Source organism: Rhinoderma darwinii, chromosome 5, assembly GCF_050947455.1.
Source record: "Rhinoderma darwinii isolate aRhiDar2 chromosome 5, aRhiDar2.hap1, whole genome shotgun sequence".
Lineage (NCBI taxonomy): Eukaryota > Metazoa > Chordata > Amphibia > Anura > Rhinodermatidae > Rhinoderma > Rhinoderma darwinii.
In genome coordinates, this window is record NC_134691.1 from 237,433,504 (window position 1) to 237,452,046 (window position 18,543).

Below are 18,543 nucleotides of genomic sequence, written 5' to 3' on the forward strand. Positions count from 1 at the left end.
TGTAGCCTAACCTTGACCCCAATTAATATCTGAGTAATTGAAATCTCCCATTATCACTACAGTACCAGCCTGTACAGCCCGCTCCATCTGTTTATATAGCTGACCTTCCATCTCCTCAGTTATATTGGGGGATCTATAGATTACACCCAAAAAATTTTTTCCAGTGTTTACCTCCCTTTGTAATTCCACCCACAAGTTTCAACCACCTAGCAATCTTTACCTTCTATTGTCTCTTTCACAGTCACCCTCATATCACTTTTTATTTACAGACATACTATACTCCAGCGCATTTCCTATTTACCCTGTCGTTCCGAAACTGTGTAAAACCCTGTATATTTACTGCCCAGTCATGTGAAGAGTCCATTTATGTTTCAGCAATACAACTACAATCCCCAGCATTGAAATTGCAACACCAAGAAGGAAAAGTTTTGGAATTATGGAAATCACAGGATCTATAAGGGTCCAGCTACCGTACATTATGCCACCCCACGCCATAATCCTGGGAGTCGGACCGGTGTGACGTTCCCTTGTGGTCTCCAGAACAATCTCTGGCTATTATTGCAAGCGGGACTCATCGCTGAAGAGCAGACCTCCATTCCAACCTCCTTTGCTGTCTTGCACAACCATGATAGCCTTTAAGAGCGGCGACCTGTGTTTAATGGAACACCTGTAGCTTGACGCCTGGCTCGTAGCCCAATGTTGTGCAAACGCCTTCTGATGGTTTGTGACAACACTGGTTGCTGCCCTAGGCTTGGGATGCGACGTTAAATTTCACTTGCAGTATAGAATGGATCACTACGCACCATTCTTCAAATAAGACTATCCATCCATGCAGAGGTTTACCTCCAAATACCTCTTACTGTCATTCTCGTTCGTAGCTGTTCTCCCAACCTCCGACGCAATTAATCAATGCTGACTTCTCGGCCTAGGCACAAAGCAATCTGCCGGAGTAATAAACCAAGGTCTCTCAGTTCAAGTACTCTGTTCCTCTCAGTTTGCGAACAGTGGCGATAACTGGCACGTCAACGAACAGGAGGCATCACACAATCATCCCACACCACTTGATCCAATTTTTTATGTGGCTAAAAAACTTTGCTTTGAATCTGGATTTTATGCCCCTCCCACATGCCACAGATTGGAGCTAGGTGCTTGAAAATTTGATAATTTGCATATATTAGTGAGTCTATTTCACCACCCACCAATATAGTCTGACCCCTCTCTAACCTAAGTACCCCTTTATTTTTTACATTGACCTCCTTCCTCAGCCCTAGTTTAAATACTCTGTCACAGCTGCCACAATTCTCTCCCCCAACACAGCAGACCCCCCTCCATTTAGGTGCAAATCATCTGCGGAATACGGTTCATACCCCAATGAAAAGTCAGCCCAGTGCTCTAGGAACCCAAAGCCTTCTCCTCTACACCAAGACTTAAGCCATGCATTTAACTCCCTGATCTCCCACTGTCTTTCCTGTGATGCGCATGGCACAGGCAGCATTCCTGAGAATACAACCTTGGAGGTCCTCCCCTTCAGCTTGTAGCCTAGTTCTTTGAAATTATTCTTAAGGCTCCTCCACCTACCATTTATTCTATCGTTGGGACCCACATGGACCATGGAAAACACCACTTTTTCAGGTTTACAATATTCCATAGCTGAAATCTACATAAAATAAATATCTTTGCAGATACATTGTTTTACTTATCTCTTACAGATTTTTCATTGTATGATGTTTTATATTTTGATCAGAAAGAAAGGTAAATTGAGAATTATGTTGGAGAAGTACAGTGTGGGAGTTTAGACGACATTTACACAGTTAGTGCTTAGAAGGGTCCTCCAAAAAGAGGCTGATCAGTGTGTGTCCTACTGCTGGGAACTCCAGTGATTATAATTACTCTATGGGGTCAACTAGTGGTGAGAGTTCAAATCCCCTGCAGTGCTATGATAGGTGGAAAAGAAGCACTACATGGTAACTATTGCAATTAATGGGCTGTCCTTTTAATGCATGGTCCATGTAATGCATGGCTAGGTCCAGCAGAGAGAGATGTTCTTTGAAGCCACATTTTCCACCGGCTAATTGATGGAGGCCAGGGGCATAGTTAAAGGCTCACCCCCCCTTCTTGCCCCCCCCCCAACTTCTCTTCATGGCTAAAGGTTTGCAGCTTTCAGCTGCATCGCTGGGCCACCTAAGTGACCCAACGATGCAGCACTAGTAGTCAGGGGCATTGCTAAGGTCTTAAAACGTCAAGGTCAATAGCCCCAATACATGTGGCCCCCTAAAAAAATGTGTGTGTGTGTGTGTGTGTATATATATATATATATATATATATATATATATATATATATATAGTATATATATAGTATATATAGCAGTAGTAATAAAGTTAAAAAAACAGACACATAGAAAAAATATTTATCCATTTTATTGAAAAAAACAAAAACTTAATCGAAGTAGTCCAACTACCGAACCTGTAAAAAAAACACAAACAAAAATAAAGCTCTATTAGTAACAAATAAAATGCAAAAAAATTATTATACTTACCTTTCCTAGCTCATTGACAGTTAAGAAAGCAGTGACAGCTCTAAGCGGCCATTGGTTAGTTTACATCACGTGGTACCAGGTTATACCCGGGTCATTGGTCTACTTTTAAAAGTATGACAATGAACTGAGGTAACGGGGCACCATGTGATGTAAACAAACCAATGACCACTTAGAGCTGTGAATGCTTAGTTTACTGATGCTTGTAAGGGGCGCAGGATCAGCCGAGATATGGCAGAATTTTGTCATATCTTGGGCATGTGCGCCATTAAAAAAACCTAATGCGGTGACTCCTTCAGATACAAAGTAGTACCTGCGCTAGGAGTTAATAACAGTCATTCAGCTACTTTCAAAAGTAGGTGAATGATTGGTAGTTACCAGGTAAGCCCCTGTTCACATCTGCGTTCAGCATTCCGTTCTGTTCCGTCAGAGGAGCAGAACAACAGAAATGTCGGAAGTGCAGGAGACAACCGGCGGCTGATGCAACCCATTGACTTAACGTATTTCGTCGGTGTGTCTGCACTATTGTTTCCGTTATTTTCCATAGAATCTGCGACAGAGGCCCCCTCCAACGCATTTGTGAATTGACCTGGCAGCCTATGCGTAATGGATGCAACTGTATGGCTTCTGTCACAGGTATACATTAAACCTATACCTCGGGGAGCTCCCGAAATCACTGTCTATATATGGACAGTGACGTCAGGATCAGTGCTAGAGTCCCTGGGCAGAGCGCTAGTGCCTAATGGCAAATATGGGCCTGGATACAGGGCCCAGCAGACAGTATCACATGTGTAATCCTGTCTGTTGGGCCCTGTATCAAAGCCTACCACATGGTAAACTTAGCAACATGGCCAATGTATGGTCCTGTCTGCTGGGCCCTGTATTTAAGCCTACCACATAGTAGGCTTAGATATATGGCCCATGTATGATTCTGTTTGTTGGGCCCTGTATATAAGCCTACTACATGGCAACCTTCACTCTAGCACAGCAAATGACAAGGGGTGCTGGTGTGAGTCAATGATCACTCAGTGGATGTCAGTCTTAAGAGTCATATCCACTATAAAAAAAGCCCATACAGAAAATGCTTATGCTTTGTGGGGAAAAAAGATAGGTGAGAGAGGACGTCAGACAGAGAGCGAGAGATCATAAAACACAGAATACAGAGAGATAGTGGATTAGTGTCAGTGAATGTGTTTCATAATCTAATAAAGAGATAGATTTCAGAGAGAGAGAGAGAGAGAGAGAGAGAGAGTACTCAGTGTGTTCGGCAGGCACAGGCAGCCATTGCTGTAAGTGCTGCTGCAGCTATACAATTCTTACATTAATTAGTGAATCACCAATTTTCATCACATCATTCACAAATCTTCTTCAATAAGATTAATCCTGGTGCTGATAGCGTGCCACTGTCTTTTAAAACACTTGCATACTGTATATCTAATAGTGACACTAAAAATTTGCTGTATTGTTCTGCGTCAAGCATTTATACAGCATCGTTATCCTAGTGCTGATAGCGTGCTTCTGCATGCTGATACAGATATCACGGATGTGATATCACTCATTGTTTTGCTTATATGTTATTACTAATAGTGCCACTCAAATTTTACATATTATTATGCGTCAAGCTTAGTCAACAGCCAACAATAACAGCAGCAATGGGCACTACAGTGCACTTTTAGTAGATAGATTGTGTGACTTCTGAATTTTTTTTATTCTCTGCCGTATGCCTTGTGGTCAGAATAAGCAGCGCAGGCTCAGTGGTGCCTCATTTAAGAAAAAAATGTCTGGTAAAAGACAGAATGGCAATGGACGGTATAATGCAAGAGGAAACACCTGTAACAGGTCATCTGCCAGTAAGAATGTGGATGGCCGTAGCACAAGAAGCAGCAGTGTTGGCACTAGCCGTCCTACCAGTATTAGCAGACCACAGTTGTCCGCCACCACCGTTAGATGTAATAATGCAGACATTGTGGAGTGGATGGCTAACTTATCATCTCAGTGACAGCAGGAGGATGTTACCTCTGACTGAGGCAGTGTTCAGTGCATTCCTTCTCCTCCTTTCCAGTTAATTTGAGGCCAAATCAAAGCATTTCCTTTCCGTCATCTCTGTCTTCACTGACCCCTAATGGGACGCCTTCTTTTGAGAAAGCATCCCGGGTGATAAGAAAGATATTCAAGATAGTGTTTATGTTGATGAGTTGTATGAGAACAGTCATTATTTGGAATGCGATGAGGAGGAGGATCAGGCGGAGGTGGAGGGCATGACTGAAATGTATAGCTGTCGCTGGTGATAGTAGTGGCACTTGTAGCCATGGTGGTGGTGGTAGGGTCACTGGTAGCTGTGGTGGTGGCACATCATGTATCACAGTCTGAGAAAAATGGCCGTGATAATGACGATATTGATGATTGTGTGTTCAATATGACCTGGGAACCAGATCAGGTAATGCCGGTACTGCTGTTTGTGAAAGGTCAAAAGCTGTCAGACATATGGCAAGCTCGGGTCGTGGTGGTGGCAGCAGAAATGTTGTGAGCATTGCTGGTGGTGACTTTTTGCGGCCATTTCTCTTGTGGGAATTGTTCTCTACATCGCCGACCGACAAAATCATCGCAGTATGGAAGCTCGGTAGGCAGACACTAAGCCGTGGGCATTCAGGCACAAATATAGGAACTATAGTGCTCCTTTAGCACATGAAGCAGCATCACTTCATACGTGGAAAAATCGAACTGGCTAGGAATGTGAGCAAGACCATCCTCCTTCCCCCTATCGGCATTCTAATAGCCAGGCCACATCCATAAGTAGTACATGGTCATTGTACATCATCATCTACTGCTTCTCCGGCTCCTACTCTTACTCTGACTATTCCTCCTCCTCTGTTCCATTGACAGTCATTCATAACTGAATGTTTGGGCTGAGATCAAGAATACGTGCCCAGTAATTTGCTTGTTTGCTGACTGAACTGCCACCTGGCTAAGTTGCTGGCGGTGCAGTCAATGCTTTTTCACTTTGTAGATTCCACTGCCTTTAGGCCCTACCTGCCTTGTACTCTCATGCAGCAGGGAATGTGGGGCGATCCTTGGAATTGTTGCTCTGTGGCAAGGTGCATGACATGACCGACACTTGGAACAGCAATTACGGCAAGGGACAGTGCATGTCTTTCAAGGCCCACTAGGTCAATGTTTTGTACAGCAGTGGTGACGATGCACAACCGCAACAAGGCTAGTTGACACCTTCAGGGTTGTGCAGGTCTGGTTCCAACATGAGACGCTTATCCACATCCTACACGTCCTCCTCAATGGACATCTTCTCGTCGCTAACCGCAACAGGGCAGAGCGTTGCTTCTATTTCACTTGCCTCCTTTCATATGTGTAAGCTGAAGTGCTGCCATTCTGTCTTGCACCCGATGAGCCTGGGCAAAAGAAGCCACACAGTGGGTCAGTTGCCGTTCTGTATCGAGCCACAAATTTCCTGCTGGTTGTCTCCCCGCAAACTACAACTGGGCGACGTAGTCATCGACAATGGCAGGAACATTGTAGCTGCACTGCATTTGGGGGATATAATACATGTGCACATCCTAAATTTGGTGGTGCAACAATTTTAAAAAATGTATCGTGGCTTGCTGAAGGTGCTGACCATGTCCAGGAGAGTTTCTACGCATTTCAGCTGTTCTTATATGGCTAAGAAATCCCTCCTGTACTTGAAGCGTCAAAGCGATCTGCCTAATCTTTGACGTTCTAACTCGCTGGAATTCAATCTTGCATATTCTGTCTGAGCAGTGTAAAGCAGTCAATTACATCATGCACCGGACCATCAACGCATGGCGCATGTCCTATTTTGAGCTCAGGCAGTGGCAGCTTATCAGGGATGCAGGTCGCCTACTCAGGCCCTTCAAAGAGGCCACCAGATTTATGAGTAGTGACAACAGTGGCATGAACGATGTCATCCCCTTGATATTTATATTGGAGCAAATGCTCACACTGATGCAGCAAAGGATAGAGGAAGAACAGCTTTAACATCGTTCCTGTGACTGTTGGTGATCCGCACGGATGGTGTCGCATACAGGAGGAAGTGGAGGAGTATGAGGAGCTAGGACTTGGGAAGGAGGAGGATGAGAAATTGTTGGTGGTGGTGGAGGAGGACATGGAGTTTTCACAGGCGCAGCTAGGGGACGAGGCTGACACTCATTGTGGCAGACATGATGATGACAATGATGATGAACCTGTCCATGGCCAAACATCGCAGTGCAGTTCGGAGAAACTACTGGTTCCTTAGACACACTAGTGAGCATGGTAAGCTGCATGCTTGGTTATTTACTTCCCGACAAGCACATCGTTCGCATCAAGAAAAGGGATGACCTCGCTATAAAAGCAAAATGGGGGAATTTTTTCCTGCTTCCAAAAGGGATACATTAACAGGATATATGCTCTTTACCCAGCTTGCAGCAGCTTTCGTTGAGCAGACGCCGGACGCGTGTCTGATCAGAAGGCCCGTCTCCGCTTCCTGTTGAGTCGCCGCTCCACCACCTTTTCTAGCGCTACCACTACAACATGTAGCAGAAGCAGCAGACGATACAGTTTGCTGAACATGATGGAACAGGTTTTTTTATCTGCCGTGCCAACCTGAAGCACATCAGCAAATGGCCTGAACAACCAGGTTTAGTCATACCTGTACTGTGCCCTTTCTCTGTCAGCTATCCTGAGTCTTGACCCCATGGACTTATGTGTCAGTAAATTGGATCAGTGGCAGAAACTTTGCCATCTGTGTACTGTCTTATCCACCCTCCAGTGTACTATCTTAGAGGGTATTCAGCTCGTTATGTGGCGTCGTCACACCATAGTGAACAAAATTGTCCTCCAAGTGTGGAAAACATTACATTTGTGAAAATGAAACAGGCAGGCATCAGTGAGGATTTTCACAAACCTCTGCCTAATGTCAATGAACAGATCTGCCATTTCTGACAGTGAGGACGGGCCATTTATCGATGATGCCACATCTGCTGTCTGCCTGTCCATAATGTTCCTTCCTTACTTTCCTGCTTCTGCAGATACTACTACCCCTGTTGCCACTACTACTAGCCTTACACAGCTGCACATCTTCTGTGTTATTCATCATGTTCCATACTGTACTGATACCACCGAGTGTGTATAAATACCAAATGTCATCTTCACACAAAAATCAATCATTTTTGCACTGCTTGTTAAAAAGCCATTTCCTCTTCTGATACCTCTGTGTTTGTATAAACACCTGCAGACATCTGCCTTTAATATAGGTATTTTGTGTAACGCTTGTTAAAAAGCTATTGCTTCTACCAATACCACTGTGTAGTTTTAACACCTTCCCGACATTTGTCGCAAGTATACGTCATGGAAAGCTAGTGCTTCCCGCAATTTGTTGTACACTTATGGATGGCATGGGCTCAGAAGCGGAGTCCATGCCATCATCCCCGGGTATCAGCTGTATGTTACAGCTGACACTCTGCTGTAATGGCGGGGACCGAATCCCCGCCATTAGCTCGTCTCACAAAAAACAAGCCCTCATACAGCTCCGTCGACGAAAATATTACAAAGTTATGGTTCTCACAACATGGCGACAGGAAAAATAAAATTCCTTTTACAAAATTAATTTTATTGTGCAAAAAGTTGTAAAACATTAAAAAGTGCTATAATTTGGTGTCGCCGGAATCATACTGACCTGCAGAATAAAGTCAACATGTAAGTTATAACACATGGTGAACGCTGTATAAAATAAAATTTAAAAAAACTATGCCAGAATTGCTGTTTTTTGGTCACCTTGCCTCCCGAAATAAGATAAAAAGTGATCAAAAAGATGCATGTACCCCAAAATGGTACCAATAAAAACTACAGCACATCCTGCAAAAAAACAGCCCTCATATCACTATGACTATGAAAAAATAAAATAAAATAAGATTCCCATAATTCAGGAAAGAAAAAATATGCGGTTGTGCAGGCCTGAGGGGAACATTTCTTTTGTTTTCAAGAAGCGATTTATCAAGGCCCTAAAATTAGGGAACAAGGAAGGGGGGGGGGCTCAAAACATATCTGCTGGAAGCGAGGCACCCGTATTATACCAGGCCAATGCTTTCCCAGCAAAATTCCCCAAACTGCAAAGGTGCCGAGTGTGTACCAAAAGGGGCACCGTTTATCAGTGCGACACTGGCCTGTGCATAAAGGATTGTTCACAGCGTAACACACTAATCTATAGATTTTTTTATTGAATTTTTTTTTACCCCATTATTATACCACCTTATTATGCCCTGATGTACTCCGCACAGCTTACCTATGCCTCCACATTATAAACTGAAATACCAGTAAAACTCCAAACAACACTACCACCAAGCAAAATGCACGCTCCAAAAGCCAAATGGTGCTGCCTTCCTAATGAGCCCTACAGATGGCCCAAACAGCAGTTTACTTCCACATATATGGCATCACCATAGCCAGGAGAAACCTTTTAACACATTTTTAGGTGTGTGTCTCCAGTGGCACAAGCTGGGCACAAGATATTTGCCACTGAAATGACATATCTGTGGAAAAATTTAAATTTTTACTTTGCACCATCCGCACCACAATCATTTATGGAAAAGACCTGTGGGGTCAAAATGCTCACTACACCCCTTAATAAATGCCTTGAGGGGGTGTAGTTTCCTAAATATGATCACTTCTCAGGGGTTTATTTTATCATTTAACATCAGAGCTTCTGTAATTGTGAACCAATACTTTGTGAGTCCAGAAATTAGGCCTCAATTTTTGAATGGTACTCTTTTACTCCTGAGCCCTGTCGAATGTCCAGGCAAAAGATTAGGGCCACATGTAGGGTGTTTCTAAAACTGGAAACACAGATTAATAATTAGAGAGCTGTCTTTTTATGGTGGCACAAACTGGGAACCACATATTGGCATATATATGGAGAAATCGCCATTTTCACTCTTCAACATCGAGGGCACACTAATTTCTGGAAAACACCTGCGGGGTTAACATGCTCATTACATCCCTAGATGAGTTCCTCAAGGGGTGTCGTTTCCCAAATGGAGCCGCTTTCTTTTGCTTCAATACGGGCATTGCAAATGCGACATGGTGCCTAGAAACCAATCCAACAAAATCTGTGCTACAAAAGCCAAATGGCGCTCCTTCTCTTCTGAGCTCTGACGTGTGCCAAAACAGCAGTTTATGACCACATACAGCGTATTTCTGTTCTCTGGAGAAGTTGCTTTACAAATGTTGGGGTTCTTTTTTTCCTTTATTTGTTGAGAAAATTAAAAATTTGGATCTAAATCTACGTCTTATTGAAGAAAAAGGAATGTTTTTATTTTCACTGCCCAATTGTAATAAAACCTATGAAACACTTGTGGGTTCAAAATGCTCAAGGGGTGTAGTTTCCTAAACGAGGTCACTTTTGGGAAATTTCTACTGTACTGGTACCTTAGGGACTTTGCAAATGCGACATGGTACTGAGAATCCAATCCAGCACGTACTCCGGAGAAGTTGCTTTACAAATATTGGGGGGCTTTTCTTCTTTATTCCTTGTGGAAATTGTTTGTTTGTTTTTTAGCTAAATGACATCTTATTGGAAAAAAAATAATTTTTCTTTTTCACATCCAAACTCTAATAAAATCTATGAAACACCTGTGGGGTCCAAATCCTCACTACACCCCTAGATGAATTCCTTGTAGGGTGGAGTTTCCAAAATCGGGTGTTTTTTGGGGTGTTTCCTTTGTTTTGGCATCACAAAACCTCGTCAAACCTGAGGTGTATAGTTTGCTAAATGGGGAGTTTTTTTGGGATATTTCCTTTGTTTTGGCACCCCAATACCACTTCAAACCTGACATGGTGCTTAAAATATAATCTAATAAAAAGAAGGCCCAAAATCCATATTCTTCAGTCCATAAGCACACTAGGGCCACGTGTGGGATATTTCTAAAAACTGCAGAATCTGGGCAATAAATAATGATTTGCGTTTCTATGGTAAAACCTTCTGTGTTATAGAAAAAAATGGATTAGTACATTTCACCTATGCATTGCTTTAATTCTTGTGAAACGCCTAAAGGGTTAAGAAACGTTCTAAATGCTGTTTTAAATACTTTGAGCGGTGCAGTTTTAAAAATGGGGGTATTTATCAGGGTTTGTATAATATGGGCCTCTCAAAGCCACTTCACAACTGAACAGGCCCCTGTAAAAATATCCTTTGGAAATTTTCTTGAAAATGTGAGAAATTTCTTCTAAAGTTTTAAGTTGTAACGTCCTAGAAAAATAAAAGGATGTTCAAAAAACAATGCCAATCTAAAGTAGACATATGGGAAATGTTAAATAGCAACTATTTTGTGTGGTATAACTAACTATCTGTCGGTCTGTCTTACAAGCAGATACATTTAAATGTATAAAAATGCTTATTTTTGCAATTTTCACAAAATCTTGGTGTTTTTCACAATTAAATACTAAATGTATCAAGCAAATTTTTCCAGTAACATAAAGTCCAATGTGTCACGGGAAAATCTTAGAATCGCTTGGATAGATAAAAGCATTCCAAAGTTATTACCGCTTAAATTGACACATGTCAGATTTGTAAAATAAGTCTCTGTCAGGTAAGTCAAAAGTAGCTGCAGTGGGAAGGGGTTAAAAAAAAAAAACACGACAGTGCAGTATGTTTTTAACCCCTTCCCGCTGCAGCCTCTTTCGACTATCCTGACAGACCCTCATTTTTCAAATCTGACGTGTCACTTTATGTGGTAAAAACTTTGGAATGCTTTTGCCTATTAAAGCAATTCTGAGATTGTTTTCTCGTGACATATTGTACTTTATGTCAGAGGTAAAATTTGGTCGATACATTGAGTATTTATTTGTGAAAAACACCTACTTAGAGAAAATGCGAAAAAAAATTGCGTTTTTTTTCGAAATTTAAATGTATCTTCTTGTAAGACAGAGTTAAACCACACCATATAGTTATTAATTAACATTTCCCATATGTCTACTTTATGTTGGCATCAATTTTGAACATCCTTTTTGTTTTTCTAGGACTTTACAAAACTTATAAGTTTAGCAGAAATTTCTCACATTTTCCAAAAAATGTAAAAATCCTATTTTTTTTTAGGGACCAGTTCAATTCTAAAGTAACTTTGAGGGGCCCACACATTAGAACCACCCCATAAATCACCTTAAAATATTTAAATCTGTACTCCTTAGGGCACGGCCAGACATGGTGGCGTTTTTCCAACATTTGCATATTTGACAGGTAATTCAGACGTTGCAGAAAAAACTGCGGACTTGCCACAGATTTCAGTAGATGCATTGCAAAGGCTGGAATCCGCAGTGAAATTCCGCACCGCAGCCTATGGTCCGCAGCGGAGTTTTCCGCATCGTCTGAACTAACTTGCCAGAAAATGTATTGAAACTGTAAAAAACGGCCGCTGGAGAATTCCACTGCGGACTGTCCGCAGCGGAATTCCACAGCAATTCCGCCACGTCTGGCCGTGCCCTAAAAGTATTCAAAACAGCATTTGTAACGTTTTTTTTAACCCTTTAGGTGTTTCACGGGAATTAAAGAAATGTGGAGGTAAAATTTACAAATGTCTTTTTTTTTTTTGCAGAAATTCTATATTAAACCACAGATGGTTTAACCAGAGAAATGCAAATCAATATTTATTGCCCAGATTCTGCAGTCTTTATAAATATCCCACATGTGGCCCTAGTGTGCTACTGGACTAAAGCACAGGCCTCAGAATCAAAGAAACATCTAGTGGATTTTAGGGCCTTCTTTTTATTAGATTATACTTTAGGCACCACCTCTGGTTTGAAGAGGGCTTGTGGTGCCAAAACAATGTGAACAACCCAAAAAAGAACCCATTTTAGAAACTACACGCTACAAGGAATTTTTGATCAGTTACAAACCCCTCATTCCCAGATAACTGGAGCACCAAATGCTATGAAGATAACTGAACTACACAGAATGTTTGAACTATTAGGATACCAAAGAAATGGTGTTTAAGGGTGGACCTTCATTTAAACTGTAGAAAACAGCCACTATCCCCACTAATGAACATATGACTTTAATATTGTACAACTCTTTTAATATAGTACCCGGAGGTCCAGGATTTAGATGGTCTTACATCCATGAATAGCAGTACTAGTTAATTTCAGAAAAGTTAGGGTCCAAAAAGAAGTAAAAGCACTAGAAATGTTGGGTCAGAAAAAGGTCAGGAAAGGTCATGACAGATACTTCAAAATCTTTATGTTCTATCGAATGGTTTAAATATGCATGTATTTTGTTTTTGTTCTTCAGATCACAGCTTGTTTGAAAATTCTGTCCTCCGTGGGACTAAAGTTTTGCCTCCTTGGTGTGTCTATGTGGCTTGGACCGGTTGTGCTGCATTCAGCTTGCTTTGTGTGACTGTCATAGTGGTATTTGGTTTCAGGTATTTTTACTTTTGCTTGATTAAATGTATTAAAATGAAAATTATATACCTATTTCTTTAACAGCTTGCTGCACAGCCAATGTCCTTACATTTCAGACTGTTCTGCATATAACTTTTAGGCCCTGTTTACACAGAGTTTTTTTTGCTGCAATTGTTTCCGCGGAAACTGCAGCAAAAAACTGCTGAAATCGCCTCCCATTGATCTCAATGGGAGGCGGAGGCGTTTTGTTTCCCACAAATGGAAAAAAACACATGCGGAAAAAAGAAGCGACCTGCCCTTTCTTCGAGCCTTTCCATCTCTGACCTCCCATTGACATCAAAACGCGAAAAACGCAGCAGACGACGTGCAAACAGGTCAAAATCTGCCTCAAAATTCCAGTCTGTAATAAACTCAGTTTAAACAGGGTCTTAAGCAGCGTTTATAAATGGTTTCTGCGGAGTCTGCAGATAGACAGGGAAATGTGAAGCTACAGGAGAGGAGAGCAGTATGTCAGAGAAAGCAAGACTCACCATAAAGAAAAGTGTGATGGTTTATTACTGTCTCTGCCTTTTTGATTGCTCAATACATGGCGTTCAATCCGGGCTCTTTATGCATTACAGTAAACAGCAGCAATGTTTTACTCTGGAAATTAAATTCTATCTATAGTCTTCATTACACAGCCATATTGAAATACTGAGCTAAATAAGCACACCAAAGGCAGATTGTTCCTTCTGAATTTCACTTATGAACCATACTGGATCTGTGCATCCTGCTGGTAGATATTTTCTATTTAGGTAATTGCTGTTTTCAACATGATTTTATCATGGACTCCAAGTTGTAATGTAATGTTGTTGTAATGCTGTATTTGTTCAGAGAGAACAGATTATTTTTGTAAACATTTTTTTGCCTCCCTGTATTCTGACAGTTGTTATTTATTTTATGTTGTAGTATTACAACTTTTTTTTTGTGTGACAAGTTCTTTTTTTGTTAGACATCTTGGGGTACAGATAAGTTACAGTAACTTATATTCATTTTTACTACGGGAGAAAACTGCCTGACTAGGCACTTTACTTTCTAAATTGTCCTTACTGGTGGGTACTGATTCCCTGGTTTTTGCTTTCCGCTTTGCCATCTACAGATGTAGCCATTTGTAACTTGATTCTGATAACTTGCGACAGCGTGATATCACACAACAAAAGCCATTGAAAAAGTCAAGATAAGAGATCTAGCCATTGTTTATTTAATGCGTTAAAAGTCAAGGTAGAGACGGCTACATCTGTACTTTAATCTAACAAGGTATACCATTTCTTCTGTATGATATGCAATTGTGCTAACTAATTCCACATATTAGTATTTCACATTAACTAGGATAAAACTTGGTTTAACTAGTGTAAAAAAATAATTGGAGTAGTTGTCCATGGCGATCAATCAAGTCACTGCTTTCACTTTCCAAAGGGCCTCTGAAAATGAGAAGTGGAATGTGATTGGTTGCGATGGGCAGCTACTGCGGTAAAGTTTCTGTTTTTTTTTCATGGAAACAATAGCGTAGTCAACTGCACTATTATTTCCATTAAAAAAATGGTAACCAAGGCAAACGGAAGCATTACCATTGAATTATTGGTAAGTCAAACGGAAACTTTAGTTTCCATTCGGCTTTCTGTTCATGGGTTCCCCTGACGGAAAGCTGCAACGGAACCCATGAACAGAAAAACAACACTGATGTGAACACAGCCTTAAAGAGGCTCTGTCACCAGATTTTGCAACCCCTATCTGCTATTGCAGCAGATAGGCGCTGCAATGTAGATTACAGTAACGTTTTTATTTTTAAAAAACGAGCATTTTTGGCCAAGTTATGGCCGTTTTTGTATTTATGCAAATGAGGCTTGCAAACGTACAACTGGGCGTGTTGAAAAGTAAAAGTACAACTGGGCGTGTATTATGTGCGTACATCTGGGTGTGTTTACTACTTTTACTAGCTGGGCGTTCTGATGAGAAGTATCATCCACTTCTCTTCAGAACGCCCAGCTTCTGGCAGTGCAGATCTGTGACGTCACTCACAGGTCCTGCATCGTGTCGGCCACATCGGCACCAGAGGCTACAGTTGATTCTGCAGCAGCATCAGCGTTTGCAGGTAAGTAGCTACATCGATTTACCTGCAAACGCCGATGCTGCTGCAGAATCATCTGTAGCCTCTGGTGCCGATGTGTCCTCGCAAGTCTGACACGATGCAGGACCTGGGGAAGTGACGTCACAGCGTGATCTCTCGAGAACACGGCTGTGTCTGCACTGCCAGAAGCTGGGCGTTCTGAAGAGAAGTGGATGATACTTCTCGTCAGAAAGCCCAGCTAGTAAAAGTATTAAACACGCCCCGATGTACGCACATAATACACGCCCACTTGTACTTTTACTTTTCAACACGCCCAGTTGGACTTTAGCAAGCCTCATTTGCATAAATACAAAAATGGTCATAACTTGGCCAAAAATGCTCGTTTTTTAAAAATAAAAACGTTACTCTTATCTACATTGCAGCGCCTATCTGCTGCAATAGCAGATAGGGGTTGCAAAATCTGGTGACAGAGCCTCTTTAAACAACAGTAGTTGCATATAAGAATGTAAATAACTGTTTTGCTATTCTTTTTTTTACTCCTCAGGTTTGGTTCCACAAAATGTTTGCTTTGGTTACACGCAGTGTTTTTCTCACTGATTTATTGCGTTTTTATCATCCAGCCCACTTTGGTAAGATGTACTTTTTTAATTTTATATTGCCATATTTATTTATTTTTTAATTGTATAGTCAGGTAAAGCAAGTGAAAGAAAGTTTGTTTTTGCATACAGTTATTAACCCCTTCCCGCCGAAGCCATTTTTCAGATTTTCACATTCATTTTTTCCTCCCTACCTTCCAAAAGCCATAACTTTTTTTTTATTTTTCCATCAGTAGTGCCGTCTAAGGGCTTGTTTTTTGCAGGACGAGTTGTAGATTTTCACTGCACTATTTATTGTACCATATAATGTAGTGGGGAAAAGAGAAAACAAATTATTTGTAGGGTGGAATAGGAAAAAAAAACCGATTCCTCCATCTTTGAGGTGGGGGGGGGGTTTGTTTTTGCAGCCTACCTATGCAGTAAAAACAGCATGTTAACTTTATTCGTATTGATTATAGAGATACAAAATTTATATAGTTGTTTTGTGTTTTACTACTTATACAAGGAAAACACTAATTGTTAAAAATAAAATTTGAGTTTTGTCGCCATATTCTGAGAGTCTTAACTTTTTTTTTTCAGTCGATTGAGCGGTATGAGGGCTTATCTTTTGCGGGACGAAGTAATACCAGTTATGTTAATTCTTTATTTTTTTAAATTGTGCTTGGGGGAACATAGGGAAAGGTTATATATGTGAGTGAAATAGAAAAAACTTTATTCTACTATATTTAACTTTTTTTTACTAGTCCCCCTAGGGGACTTGAACCAACGATCGCTTGCATAATATACTGCAATACTAATGTATTGCTGTATATCGTTATACTGACATTCTCCTCCTCCCCTCTATACTCTCACTCTCCCTGAGGCAGGGCTTCATAGGAATACAAAGATGGCGGACCTGGGGGCCATCATCAGGCCCCAGGCTGCCATGCCAACCATTGTCACCACGTCATTGCGGCGTGGGTGTGCCGTTTCAATGTTACAGAGAGACGCCCTCTCTTTCTAACCACTTAAATGCCGCGATTGCTATTGACCGTCGCATTTAAGGGGATAAAATAGTGTTATCAGGCTTGTTACACTGAAGTGTTGGCCTACACGCTTGTTCTATGGAGCGTGCTCAGCCCGTATAGCCATATATATATATATATATATATACGGTGGATGTCGGGAAGGGGTTAAACTCCCCCTTATTGTGGTTACACATTTCAATGCCGGAATGGCATCTTCATCAAAACAGTGAATACAGACAATGAAACCGAGGATAAATGAAATACAAAAATGCAGGAAGGAACAAAAGAAATGTTGTCATGCTTTGTTTGATGGACAGCTTGAGTGTCGTTTAAGAGGGAGGGGATGCGACATTTGTTTATTTGACAGCTTATGTACCCTATAGAGGGACGGTGATGCGTCAAGTGAGTTGGTTAGGGTTAATCTTCATGAGGGTGCTGTTGTATTATCACAAAGAACCCCGCACCTATAAGGAGCACTTCATAGCAGTGAAAAATTAAATTTCCACAATTTAAATACTTTGATGAAAATAATATTAATGTAATAAAAACATAATATAGCAAAATCTACAACAATTGATACTAATTGATACTGATTTTTTACGCAATCCTGGCCGAAATATATTAGACTGTAGGTTTAGGCGTGGGTGTGTCAACTGAAACCCGTCCAGTACACTTATCCAGATCCAACTCCATTAGTTATATCGATATATCGGAGAGAAATAGCAGACATCAAGACAATTCTTTGTATACCCAAAAATATGCTTCTCTGCTTTATTGAAAAAAAATGCAATTACAATAATATCTTTCAAAAGGGGAGTAGGCTTGAACTTTAGCCGATTGTTTACAATGGGCCATTGGCTCTATCTGATCCAATTACGTACAATGGGGAGTTGCTCGTGCTGAGCTAATCACAAGCATGAATGGATTTTTACATGTAAGAGTATAATTTCCCATAACATGCAACGCCACGGACTGATGGGACATAATGACCCCCACAGTTGCTATATCACCAGCCTATTCCCCATATAAATGGTAAACAAACTGTATTCCCAGACGATATGGGGCGGCAAACTCGAAAGCACTGGTAAATATTTAGCTATATTCTCCATAGCAAGGAATCATAATATTAGCTAAGGAATAAAAACATTTCATTATTCAGGAACTTTAGGCTGGGTTCACACAGAGTTTTGTGCAGGAGGAAAATCTGCCTCAAAATTCTATTTGGAATTTTGAGGCAGATTTTGCTCTGCCTGCACGCCGATTTTCACGGGTTTTTTTCACTGCGTTTTTCGCCCGTGGCCATTGAGTGCCGCGGGTAAGAAACACCGCGAAATACGCTTTCTCTGCCTCCCATTGATGTCAATGGGAGGTCAGAGGCATAAGTTAAAGATAGCTACATCTGTATCCTCCAGATAGGCCATCAATAGCTGATGGTCGGGGTTCGACTTCTGGGATCCCCGCCGCTCATCCTGGGAGTCGGACCCTGACCCATTAGCTAGTGATGGCCTATCCTCAGGATAGGCCATACATTTTTAGGGACTGGATAAGCCCTTTAAAGAGCAACAAAAAACTGAGAGGCACACAGAATATTGTGAAATCAGTACAGTGTTCAAGAATATTATATATATATATATATATATATATATATATATATTACATTGGGCCGAAGGTCAGTCAAAACCATAATCAGTATATCAAATAAAATAGATTAAAAAAATACGTAATGCATAAAAATGAATAATATTGTATATATGTAAATACATATTCATAACAAAGGGATATGATAAAAATATAAAATAATATGGCATCAATGTAAAAATAAGGGGGAAAGACATGATATACACATTCTAAAATAGAGAGAGAACAGATATACGTATACTAAAAACATTACCTGCACA

General features: G+C 40.9%; 1 protein-coding gene across 1 annotated transcript in view; it reads left to right on the forward strand.

The window, feature by feature from the left end:
• The window catches only part of PKD1L1 (polycystin 1 like 1, transient receptor potential channel interacting), a 433,476-nt gene that overhangs the window by 313,121 nt on the left and 101,812 nt on the right, over window positions 1-18,543 (forward strand). Inside the window, exons 48-49 of the mRNA XM_075828219.1 lie at window positions 12,823-12,955; window positions 15,587-15,671. Coding sequence (XP_075684334.1) covers window positions 12,823-12,955; window positions 15,587-15,671 — 218 coding nt within the window. The remainder of the gene's footprint in view (window positions 1-12,822; window positions 12,956-15,586; window positions 15,672-18,543) is intronic.